This window comes from Panthera onca, chromosome C2, assembly GCF_046562875.1.
Source record: "Panthera onca isolate mPanOnc1 chromosome C2, mPanOnc1 haplotype 2, whole genome shotgun sequence".
Lineage (NCBI taxonomy): Eukaryota > Metazoa > Chordata > Mammalia > Carnivora > Felidae > Panthera > Panthera onca.
Genome location: NC_138347.1, coordinates 5,988,364 through 6,001,461, shown reverse-complemented (window position 1 = coordinate 6,001,461; position 13,098 = coordinate 5,988,364). Strand labels below are relative to the sequence as shown.

The 13,098-nt window shown below is 44.9% G+C and overlaps 1 protein-coding gene across 8 annotated transcripts in view; it reads left to right on the top strand.

Annotated features, from left to right (window-relative positions):
- Positions 1-13,098, top strand: part of IGSF5 (immunoglobulin superfamily member 5) — a 90,193-nt gene that overhangs the window by 24,433 nt on the left and 52,662 nt on the right. For 7 of the 8 annotated variants that reach the window (XR_013557819.2, XR_013557818.2, XR_013557820.2 and 4 more), the window contains one exon: positions 10,362-10,502. The exons of the other annotated variant lie outside the window; for it this stretch is intronic. Coding sequence is in view for 4 of the 7 variants with exons in the window: in XM_078452758.2 (XP_078308884.2) it covers positions 10,362-10,502 (141 nt within the window). In the remaining 3 variants the exon portion in view is untranslated. The remainder of the gene's footprint in view (positions 1-10,361; positions 10,503-13,098) is intronic. 8 annotated transcript variants of the gene reach the window in all.

Sequence of the window (13,098 nt, the reverse complement as noted above, 5' to 3'; positions counted from 1 at the left end):
CAAGCTCTTCTAATATTTGAGGAGGGTGTGCAGGCCCTCTTGGATTCCTTCCAATCTTAGTAGCATATGGTTTCTTTCTTTCTTTCTTTCTTTCTTTCTTTCTTTCTTTCTGTCTTTCTGTCTTTCTGTCTTTCTGTCTTTCTTTCTGTCTTTCTTTCTCCCAACAAATCTACAGTGTATATGAAGGCACCACGTCTTATATTTTAAAAAATATAACTAAAAACTCAACTAAATGACATAAATTTAGAGTTTAGATTCCCAAGAGAACCTACTGTAGGGTCCTTGGCATACCAAAAACTCTAACCACACAGCCTACAGGGCTGCAGAGCCTGCTTGCACTCTGTCAGCCTGGAACAAGAAGTAAACGTGGGGCCAGGACTGGAGATCAACTTTCAGTCTTTCATTTTGCAAAAGAGGACTGAAAGGGAGGCCTAGAGAGGTGCTGTGCTCTGGGTGGGGCAGAGCAGGACCTAGAAGCCAGGTAGGGGTTCTCTCTTGTCCAAAGAGTTTCCCACTACAAAAACACCTTTACTTGAGATCTTCCAAAGTTCAGAACAAAGTTATAGCCAGAGAAAGATTGATGATGAAGAAGAGGAAGAAGGAGAAGAGGAGGAGGAGCAAGTGGAGGAAGAGAAGGAGCAAGAGGAGGAAGAAGAGCATTTGCCAAGTAAAGGCTCTGTTTTAAGTGCTTCTCAGATGTTAACTGAATTAACATGCACAGCAGGTCTATGAGTGGACCCTGTTATTACTTCTGTTGCAGAGGCGAGGTGACAGGAAAATAGTATGGTTTGGAATTTGCCTGTGTCCACAGAACTAGTAAATGGCAGAGATGGCCCTGCTGGTCTGTCTCCAGAATCTGCTCACCTGTCAGCTCTGCGTTTCACTTGTGTGGGCATGTGGGCAGCCACGTGGGGGGATGGGAGAGTGTCCTATGGCTTCCATAACAGTGTTCCACAAAGTGGGTGGCTCATACCAGAGAAATATGTTATGTCACAGCTCTGGAGGCTGAATGTCTGAGATCAAGGTGTTGGTAGGCCTGGTTCTTTCCAGGAACCATAAGGGAATGATCTCTAGGCCTCTCTCTTAGCTTCTGGTATTTGCTGGTGGTCTTTGGTGTTTCTTGGCTTGTAGAAGTAGAAACCTGACTTCTGTTGTCATCTTCACAGGATGCTCTCTCTGTGTGCTTGTCTGTGTCCAAATTTCCCCTTTAAAATTTTTTAAAAATTTATTTATTTTGAGAAAGAGAGAGAGACAGGGAGAGAGAGAGGTGGGGGAGGGGCGGGGGGGGGGAGAAAGAGAGAGAGGGAGAGATAGAGAGAGAGAGAGCGAGAGAGAGAGAGAGAGAGAATTTCTAGCAGGCTCCACACCGTCAGCACAGATTCTGATGCAGAGCTTGAACCCATGAACTATGACATCATGACCTGAGCCAAAACCAAAAGCTGGATGCTCAACCAACTGAGCCACCCGGGTGCCCCTAAATTGCCCTTTTTTATAAGGACACCACTCATATTGGATTATGGGACCCATCCTATTGAGTATAACCTCATCTTAACTAAATTGCATCTGCAATACTCTGTTTTCAAATAAGGTTACATTCTGGGAATACTGGGGGTTAGTACTTTAACACATGAATTTTAGGGGGACACAAGTCAACCCGTCATCACAGATGATGTCTCCGTGAACCTATAAAAAGCCAGTCAGAGACTAACCTGTGGTCAGTACCAACAGTTCTGTGCTTTGCACTGTGGGGATTGGTCCTTGGTGCAACGAGCACAAGCTTGTCCCACCATTGCTAAAACTTTGCCTCTTGTCTCTGATTCAGATGCTCCCAGAGACCAGGCAGACAACAGAAACGAAAGCATAAGTGAATACATGTGTCAGGTAGAAGATGGAGTGGAGGGGCCCATTGGGAACCAGACATCATGCTCCATCCACATGGAACAGCTCTATCAGTGCCAGCTGGTTGTTGCCAATGGGAAAGGAGATCCAGGGCTGGCAGATCTCTGACCTGGATCTGGTGACTATCAATGCTTTTGAGGGTGAAGGACACCGAAATCTGTGTTTCTTTGGTTTTAAGTCAAGATTAATTTATTTTAGCTTATTAAATTCAAGGGAATTTGGCTTGTTCTCTGCTAAGACGATGTAAGAAGATAAAACGAGAATTCAGGGGCGCCTGGGTGGCTTGGTCGGTTGAGTGTCTGACGTCGGCTCAGGTCATGATCTCACAGTCCGTGAGTTCGAGCCCCGCGTCGGGCTCTGTGCTGACAGCTCAGAGCCTGGAGCCTGCTTCCGATTCTGTGTCTCCCTCTCTCTGTGACCCTCCCCCGTTCATGCTCTGTCTCTCTCTGTCTCAAAAATAAATAAAAAAAGTTTAAAAAAAAAGAAGATAAAACGAGAATTCAAACCCAGCTTGCTTTTCTGTCTCCAGTTTATTATTTTGAACAACTAAAACCTTTAGAAAAATTGCAAGACCAGTACAATGAATACCTGTGTGCCTTCGCCTAGATACAACAAATGTTAACATTTTGTCCTGTTTGCCCCTCTCTCAGCTTTTTCTTTTTGCTGAGCCATTTGAGAGCTTCTGTTAAATAAATACCTAAATACCTTGGCATGTGTATCATAAGAACAAAGGCATTCTACTTAACCACACATGATGTCGTCAGCAATCAGGAAATATAATGCTGACACAATACTATTATGTAATATACAGCCCATATTCACATTTCCCCAAGTATCCTTTATAGTGATTTTCTTCTCCAAACCAGTATCCAGTCAAAGACCATGCATTGCCTTTGGCTGTCAGGTGTATTGTTTCCTTCCCTTACTCTTGAATGGCTCCCTCACCTTTTCTGTCTTTCCTGATATAAACCTATTTTGATTTGGGGCTAAATATTCTTGGCAAGCCATGGGTATTGTCATGTGGGCACATGGTGCCGATTTTCTCTATCATTGGTAATGAATTTGGTCATTTGGTTAATGATTTCTCTGTTGTAATGATACCTTTCTCCTTTATAATTAATACATAATCAACGTATACTGTATGAATGTCTCATTTCCTGGCAGTCTTTCACCTCATAGCTTTTGTGTTCATCAATAAGTCATTGCCTAAATCTGTTGCTTCTATGGCGGTTGTAAAAGAATGATTTTCTGGCTCCATAATTTTTCTATATTTGTTGGTTGGTGGTCTTCTGTAAAGAAGAGACTTCTTTTGCCTTTTTTTCCTTTTCCTTTTCTTTCTTTTTTTTTAAAACAGTTTTAGTATGGACTCCTTTTTATCCAATACACTATTATCTGCTCCTGTCATTATTCATTTTGATGTTCAGGTTGCTCCATATTTGGCTAGTGGGAATCCCTTCCAGCTGTTCCAGTGTCCTTTTTGACATGGCCCTTAGTTTTTGAGCAGTCAGCCTAGTAAGATGATGTTCTGAAGTCCCTATGCATTTCACCTCTTCTACCTGGAATCAGCCATTTCTCCAAGGAGCCAGTCCAGCTTGCTTTGAAGCTATTTAAATATGATAAAGTATGGTCCAGGCTTTGAAAGGGAGGATTAAAAAAAAAAGAAAGTTCCATTAGCCCCAAATGCAGTGAAATCGACTGTTGAAACTGCACATCTTAACAAGGTAACACTGCAGCAGAGCTCTGGTCTGATGGATCATACCCCAGAGAAATGGATTTTAGAGATTCGCTTGCCTGCAAAGCTTTTCTTTTGTAGGGAAGGGTAAGGAGCACTTAATTTCCGTTGATCAGGTTTAATTCAGCTGAGGGCCTCGTAAACTGGGACTGGGGGAGTTAGGCCTTAGTTACGGCAGCTGGGGTCCCCGCAGCCTCAAAGGGAAGCCCAGTGGGCGCCTTGCAATGAGTCTTACTTTATGGGACTCATTTGGAAAAGGGTGATTTGTTTCTAAATTATTCATCAAGATCCAGAGCAGCTGGCGGCTGGCTGCGTGTTGTGTATTTTATGCAAGTTTTAGTAGCTGAAGACCTCATTATAGCGCGGGCTGCTGGTGCGTGGGAGGCTTCCAGAAACACAGCCAGCGGTCCGGAGAGCCCAGAAGCAGCAAGCCTGGGCTGTGCAGGCTTCTTCGGGAATCGATAAGCATCAGTCCTGCCACCCATTTCCTTCTAAAAGTGCAAGAAGTCTTCACTTCTGGAATAGTCCCTGTAAGTCGTGGCAAGAATGACAATGGCCGTTTAGGAAGCCTGTAATTAGTTCAAGCCAAATAAAACACTCACTGACTCCTGAAAGAGAAGCATCCTGAAAAGGGTACTGCTAATTTTTTTTTTTTAAAGATCGATTTTCTCGATTCCAGAAGCAACACCGCACTGCAGACACACGGACGGCGGGAAGTGAGAGCCCCTCTCACAACCCCCCTTCCCCCCCTTCAGATAAGCGCTCTCAGCCCTCTGTGCGCCCAGCTGCCTGGTTTCCTCTGTTTTCTTGCTTGGTGTGCAGGCCAGTGAAGCGTTCCAACAAAGCAACATTGTTGGGACAGGGGAGCACCCGGTAGAGTGTAGTGATTCCTGGTTATAATCTTAGTTTTGTGGGGAGTGGTGATTTCGACAGCCCGGGAGTGGCAGTCCTGGGTCACAGCTCTGGCTCCCGCTATGTGATTCTGAGTAAGTCACTGACTTCGGAGCTTAGTCTTCTTGCCTGTTAAATGAGAAGCAGAAGCATAGAGCAGAAGTTCTCTTTCCCGGCTGCCTGTTAGCCTCCAGGAGCTTTGACGCACATGGTGAATGCTCAGGGCCCATCCCAAAGGTTCTGACGTAATTGGTTTGTGCGGAGCCTGGAAATGGACATTTTTAAGAAAGCCCCAGTTCACTGGGCAGTCAGAACTGGGGGCTCCTGCACAGGGAAATCTTGAAGGCCTTGCCTCCTGAGCCAGCTTCATTAGTGCTGTTATCCACACAGACGTGGACACCAGAGAGCCTGGGGCTCAGATTCCCAGCTTGCCTGCTGTGTGACTTCAGGCGAGTTACTTAACCTCTCTGTGCCTCAATTTTCTCATCTGTAAAACAGAGATGATAATAATATCTACCTCACGCAATTGTTATTGGTGTCAGAAGTAAGCGGGTTAAAACATCTAAAGTGCTCAGGACAGTCCCTGCTGCAGAGCCCAAGGGCAGGAGAGGGGGGCGGCTTTTATCACTTGTCTCATTGATTCAGAGATCTCCTGTGTCCCTTCCAGTCAGCAGAGGAGCACCTTTTCACATGCCGCTGGTGACATTTTGTATCGATCCAATTGTTTTCGAGAAATTCAGTAGGCCCTTTTATTTTTTTATTTAAAAAAATTTTTTTTTTTTTTTTTTTTTAATTTATTTTTGGGACAGAGAGAGACAGAGCATGAACGGGGGAGGGGCAGAGAGAGAGGGAGACACAGAATCGGAAACAGGCTCCAGGCTCCGAGCCATCAGCCCAGAGCCCGACGCGGGGCTCGAACTCACGGACCGCGAGATCGTGACCTGGCTGAAGTCGGACACCTAACCGACTGCGCCACCCAGGCGCCCCAAAAAATTTTTTTTTAACGTTTATTTATTTTTGAGACAGAGACAGAGCATGAACGGGGGAGGGTCAGAGAGAGAGGGAGACCCAGAATCTGAAACAGGCTCCAGGCTCTGAGCAGTCAGCACAGAGCCCGACACGGGGCTCGAACTCACAGACAGTGAGATGGTGACCTGAGCCAAAGTTGGACGCTTAACCGACTGAGCCACCCAGGGGCCCCTCTATAGGCCCTTTTAAAACCCAGAGCATTTCTGTGAGAGCATCTGGGAAGAACTGTCTTCCTTTTCTGCTCAGATGGGTAAAGGACAGCCTTGAAGCTGAGATTAAAGGTGCACAGGAAATTCAGGATTGCGGCCGTGACGTGCACAGTTGTGTGAGGGAACATAGGGCCGAAGGCAAGCAGTGCTCAACTTGGACATCGTCTTCCTTGGTCGCGAGGTGCACATGTGCGTCCTTTCCAGCAACTCTGTCGTTCACCTTGAACCGATTACATCCACATCCTTTGCTAGGACATACGTCAGGGTCCAGCACCTACCTGGACTCCCCATTTCCCGTAAGACCTGGGCTGCAGCTTCCCAGAAGGATTCTTCCAAATTGGACACACAACACAAATAGACAAGAGTCACAGCACCGGGTCTTCTCCTGTTCTGAGAGACAGAACCGAGCCTGTTCTGGTTTTCTGTTGTCCAGTGTTCACTGAGTGTCTTTGTTCCACGTGTCTTATCTGTACAATGGAGGATTATGGACAAGGTCATACCAAGATGCTGTGCTTTCTGCCCACTCTCATGCTTTCCATCAGTAGATGACCATTATTTATTTTTCTTCCAATCCACTGTAAATGTACCATTTAAAAAGCATCACACTAAGACGTCTATGATATATATGCCTGTGTGCATTCATATGTATGTCATATATGATACATTAAAAATTGTTATTCAAATAGGAAAAGTTCTTCTGTGTAGCTCCAGTACCAAATTACCCCCACCTCGTGGTGCATGCACCATGCTGTCTGGGGGGGCCCACTGGAGTAGAGGGAGAGCGAAAGTCTTCCCTCGGTGTGAAACCCCAGGGGAGATTTGACCCCCAGTGGAGGGTGGTCACAGCATATAAGAAGCAAAAGAACGAGCCGTGTGCCTCCTGTTACCAGTCGCTGTTTTGGTGAGAGTTTGGGGCTTTTAGGTGAGTGCAGGCAACACTTTGCTGAGCGCGGTGGTTAAATTAAGAGATAAGAGAGTGAGTGAGATCACAGTACCCAGCAGGGTAGCCCTTCCCTTCCTTTAAATAAGTCCTTCCTGAGGGATAGGCAGCTATTTCTGTGCTAGATCAGAGGAAAGGTTGTCACGGTCAAGACTTGGTTGACAGAAGCTTGGCAGACTGGTCATTTTCTCCAGTAGGGGAGGAAAATGCCCTGATAGGGAATGTTTGGGGCAAGTCAGCAAATGTGTGTTGACTTCACCAGTGTGAATTTCAAGCCTATCTCTTGAATGTTTCAAATAGGCTCCAGGCCGGACACGGAGCTTGAATGTGGGGCTTGAACTAACGACCCTGAGATCAAGACCTGAGTTGAGATCAAGAGTCAAGTGCTTGGGGCGCCTGGGTGGCTCAGTCGGTTAAGTGGCCGACTTCAGCCCAGGTCATGATCTCGCGGTCCGTGAGTTCGAGCCCCGCGTCGGGCTCTGTGCTGACGGCTCAGAGCCTGGAGCCTGTTTCAGATTCTGTGTCTCCCTCTCTCTCTGCTCCTCCCCTGTTCATGCTCTGTCTCTGTCTCTGTCTGTCTCAAAAATAAATAAACGTTAAAAAAATTTAAAAAAAAAAAAAGAGTCGAGTGCTTAACTGACTGAGCCACCCAGGTGCCCCCCCCTCCCCCCCACCGCCATCTCTTGAATATTGAGCCAGATCTTAATGTTTAACCCCAGCTGGCTCCCTTAAGAAAGCTAATATTTGAAAACTTCAATTTGTAAACAGTTCATCATACTGATTTAGAATGATATCAGCAATCTCGAACGTGTGTGTTGTACCCTACAGTGTTCTCAGCATTTTGACATGCATCCCGAGTCTCTGACCAGCCTGGGGGGAAGGGAGCAGGAACTGTGGACGAGTGAGCCAGTGGCCAGTAGAACACAAGTAAACAGTGGCCATGAGATTTCGCTGGATGCACTGACATGAAGCCCAAAGCTCTTTGTCAGTTGCAAAGTTTCCTCATGGTGCTCTGAGTTTAAACTCCAGATTGTGATTATCATAAATGTGGTTTTGGACTTATTATTGTTATTATTTTTATTTTTATCACATCCATAAGCTGGAGCATCCTGTTGTGTGGCTGGTTGCTTGGAAAGTGTTTGCATTTTGGTATTTTCAAAGTGTAGGTCACCAACCACCTGTATCAGAATCACCTGGGTGCCATTGCAGACCCCCTGACTTGGCACCACTGGAGGCAGGCTCTGCATTTGATGTGCAACGAGCATTCCAGGTGATGCTTGGGATTTTGCTCTCGGTGCAGCAGGTGGACAATCTGTATTACTCTCTGGATGGGAAGACACTGGATTGTTTTAAAGCTCCAATTCTGGGGCTGAGGAGGGGTGGTATGAGAAGGGTAGAATTCTGCCCCTACCGACTCTGCCTTTTCTGGGGAATTCTTTTCTATCCCTATCTGTCTCAATTCATCTCAGAAAAATGATGGGTCATGTGGAGATACATCATCCATCCTTCCATCCACCCTTCCTTCCATCCTTCCTTCCTTCCTTCCATCCTTCCTTCCTCCCTCCCTCCCTCCCTCCCTCCCTCCCTCCCTCCCTCCCTCCCTCCTTCTCTCCTTCCCTTCCTTCCCTCCCTCCCTTCCTTCCCTCCATCCTTCCATCCATCCATCCATCCATCCATCCATCCAATGTGCCCAACATGTACCAGGTGCTTGGGGTATAAGAAAAATAAGACATAGTCCTCGACCTTGAGGAGACTAAGTTTAGTTTAGATAGTAGCAAATATGTAAGAAGAACTGGAGGTGAAATCTGTCAATTTCACAAACATTTATGGTGGCAATGAATGGGAGATGTATAAAAAAAAGGAAATTTAAAAAACCATCACGGTAATGCAGAGAGGCTTTGCACAGAGAGAAAACAAGTACCTTTTTATATTATGTAATTCTTCAAAGCACAGAGTTCTCTGAATTTTAGCATGTGCTTCGAGATCAGTCCATTTATTATTTTGCAGTGGAATCCTTTCTTGTCCATGAGTCAGAATCCAGGTGGTTGATGATTGTAGAAACTAGGGCATTAGTGATCATCTCTAACCATTCCTGTAAGGTTGTCTGAGCATTTAACTTTGACACAGGATTAGCAAATTATGATTTCAAGGTCAATTTTCATGGAAAACTCTAAGAACACCCAAGAACTGTTTTCCCACTGTAACCTCTGGTTCCAAAGTGCTAGAAAGTCTGTTGATTTAAATTTTTTCAAATGTTTATTTAGTTTTTGAGAGAGACAGAACATGAGTGGCAGAGGGGCAGAGACAGAGGGAGACACAGAATCCGAATCAGGCTCCAGGGTCTGAGCTGTCAGCACAGAGCCTGACAAGGGGCTCAAATTCATGGACCATGAGACCATGACCTGAGCTGAAGTTGGACCCTCAACCGACTGAGCCACCCAGGTGCCCTTAGTCTCTTCATTTAAAAACAAACCCTCTCTTCCTTCATAGGAAGTCTATTGTTTTAATATTTTTCTAATGACTTGCATACAATACAATAGCATTCATTTACAATGAGAATCCAACCAAGCACTCAGGGTTGAGTGACAGACTTTACTGAAGAGCAATTCACATTGGAACGGATCAACTTAAATGCGGGTTGACCTCAATGTGGTTCGGGGGGCAAGTGCAATGCCGGCCGGATAAGGGCTCTCTTCGGAACGTGGGTATGGTTCTTCTAACCCACGGCTGCACGGTGCTGTCCAATGGGACTTCCTGTGGTGAGGACCATGTTCTGCACCTGTGGGAACTGAGCACTTGAAATGTGGCTAGTGTGACTGAGGTGCTGAGTATTTAATTGTATATAATTCTGGTTAATTTAATTTGAACTTAGATAACTGTGCGAAGCATGTTGGGCAGTTCTGGCTAAGACAGCGCTGTACTACATCAAAGTGGCTTTTTCTTCTCTCTTCCCTTCTCACCTCTTCCCTTTCACTCTCTGCAGGCACTACCTTGCCTGTCTGTTCCCTTTCCCAAATCCGTGACTACTGGATGCAACAAGAGGGCAAAGCAGACATTAAGGGCGGTGCCTCCCAAAGAACCATGGAAAACAGCAATGAGCAGATGAGGAATGAAGTCTGTGGGCGGGGTGTGGGTGGGCTGGGGCTGAAGGCCCTTGCAGTACAATCCCTTAGACGTGACGCTTCTTCAGTTTGGCCTCGTTTCCTCTGGGCTCTGGACCCTTGATTGGTGGGAACGTGGGAGAACCAAATGCTGGTCTTGCAGTCTTGTCTGGTAGTGGCTGCCTAGTAAGTATTCCATGGCGAAATAAAGGATGTTGGGGTGAGGTAATCACTCCTCCCACTTGGGAGCGGTCTTCCTGTGTTGCCTACTCTACCTCTAAGAACAATAGAGGCGCTAACTGACAAATACTGGGACCGTGTTACTCAGCAGGTGCTTATTGGCAGCAGTAAGTATTGTAATGGAAGATCCCGTAGAGTATTGAATATCTGAGCACACTGAAGAGAAGTTGACCTATGACACCCAGCTGTAGTGGCCAAATGGTTATAATATTATCGGAAAACAGAATCTAACTTACAGGGCGGCAGAAATAGTGATTACGAACCCTAGATGGTAGCAAGCATCACTAAATAAATTTTTTTTTCTCCTCTCAACTTTATAGGCAGTATTGATAAAGCAGGTACATCCTTGCCTACCTGGGCCATAATTCTGCTTGCAGTATCATTTTCGTTGCTTTTGATCCTGATCATTGTTCTGATTATAATAATCTGCTGCTGTTGTGTCTCTGGGAGAGAGAAAAAAGGTAATTGTTTTGTTTATATAGATTTGTGTATATATTTGAACGTTTGGTACAAACACTTGTCGGTCATTAGCTCCTTAACTCTTTTGTAAGATGCATTGGCCTTTGGAGTGCACTTTATTTGGAAGCGGGCTTCAGAGAAGGAAAGGATTTTATGAAGAAGGAATACATTCCTTTGGGGCTTGCTATAACCACTCCCAGAAAGACTGAGATCTGCACACTTTTGAGAGGGTGAAGAGACAGTACTTTTCTCAGCAAAGACGCTGACTATTTGAGTTCTGTGCTTATTTGCGAGGACAGAAGGACATTGTAATCTGCCACTTAGACGCTGTGCTTTTATCTAGAATAGTATCTACCTATCTGAGCACATGAAAAGGTTATTTCCTATTTTGTGTAATTCCAAATTGCATTTGGAGGTGAATGTTGGTACAGTGGTAGGAAGAAAAAGAAGGTCTGCCAATCAAAATAGTACAAATAAACTTAATAATCACACATTTCTTCTGAATGAAGTCTTTCGAGGACTCCAAGATATATGAAAGCAGTGGCCTCGTTTGGGGGTCAGGCTTCACAATGGGGTGGGCTCACCAACATTGGGGGTGGGGCTTGTCGTGAGGTTCAGCCATTTGTGACTTCAGAAACCAAAGGATCTTTGTCATGTAGAAGGCTCGGGACTTTCCAAGTGCTGAATATGTGTGTCCAACCTTACCTTTCTTTGTCTTGGAAAGCCTCACCTACACCTATTTGAATATTCTCTACACTGAAATTATTTTTCTTACAATCAGACTTCTGATATTAGGCTATGTGTCAGTTTAATTGCATTTAAAATGTCATTAGTAATAATTGCCATTTGATGAGCCCTTTTTTGTGGGTGACCCAGGCACTGTGTTAATTATCTTACATGGACTATCTCTCTTAGATAGTCTATGCAAAGTGCATAGTTAAGCCATATCTAAGCTAATTGCCTGGCCTCAGCCCCTGCATGGATTTGGTTCAGGATTGGGAATTAATTCTGTGATACAACTTTATTCCCTAGGAAACAGAACATGAAAAGTAGTAAGCCTCTGTTGGCCCAGATTTGATGGCAATTTGCTTTAACTTGGGAGTTACCCTATATGCCACAGATGGATTACTCAAGTAAAATACACTGGATTTTAGATGAAAACGATTGGATAACTTAAATTTTAATTTAGACGTGACTAGGATTGTGCAGTGCCTTCAGAATACTATTTTCCACATTAGCTACTGTGGTGTCATTGAAGGAGCATTCTGTTTATTTGGATTCCTGCTTCTCCTAAGCTGTTTTTTGCCTGTTCCATAATAGCCTAGTAGGAAGGTTGTGATGGTTGGTGGCCCAGGTAAGATGTGCACCGGGGGGACTGTCTGATTTTTAGCATTCTCATTTACAAGATGGGGATAAGTGCCATCCTATAGATCGGTCATGAGGACAAAATAAATTGCTACATGAAACTGTTTCCATTCTAGATTAAAAACATTTTTTTTACTGTGTTTTATTTTTTGAGAGAGACATTGTGCTGACAGCACAATGTGGGGCTTGAACCCACAAACTGTGAGATCATGACCTGGGCTGAAGTTGGACACTAAACCCACTGAGCCACCCAGCTGCCCTTCCACTTTAGATTTTATCCTTTACTTAACTTTGAGATGAAAAGCTCATGTAAGAGTGAGCTGTGTTTATTCCCCTGCGTCTTAACAGGTCCAGGTAAGTGTTGTGAGCAGGGCCTGTGGCGACCTTACAAAGCCCACCCCCATTGGGTGGGACTCACAATAGACACTACATTTCACCTTGACATAAATAGAAAGGATGCAGTGAAGGCCTGGGTTTCCCCCATGACAATTATTTCCATCCTTAAAAATGGCAAGCACCAAGTTGTTTTCAGAAGTATTTTCTGGCACTTTGCTTTGCTGATGCCTAGAGAATTCTCAGTGGTCTGACTGGTTAACTGGGGACCGACTGAAGAGAGCTGAGGACCCCACTAAGTGTGGCCTGAAGGCCTTGGGATTGTTTCTGCTAATAGAGCAAAGAGGCCAAGAGCCCATCTCCTGCAGCCCATTCCTTAAGGAAACAATAGTGACATTCTGTGTCTCTCTTTCAATTCAAATAAGATTGCTTCTGAAGTCCAATTTGGGGTGTGAATTGGCAGATGATATTACGACTGGAGTAAGTGGGAATATTCTCTAAAAATAAGGAAAATGAATATATTTTAGATCTCAGTAAAGCTTTTTTTTTACATTATTTTTTTTAATGTTTATTTATTTTTGGGAGAGAGAGACAAGAGTGTGAGTGGGGAAGGGGTAGAAAGAGAGAGGGAGACACAGAATCCAAATCAGGCTTTACGCTTTGAGTTGTTAGCACAGAGCCCGAAGCAGGGCCCGAACTTAGAAACCTCGAGATCATGACCTGAGCCGAAGTTGGACGTGTAACCGACTGAGCTACCCGGGTGCCCCTGTAAAGCTTGACGAATAGAAGGCCTAGACAGGACAGCAGAGTTGCAAAGAACACTGGCTTTTGAGACAGATGATTGGAGACTGGAGCGTGACTCTGTTTCTCTCTACTTTCAAGTTCTATGTCCCCTCTGGT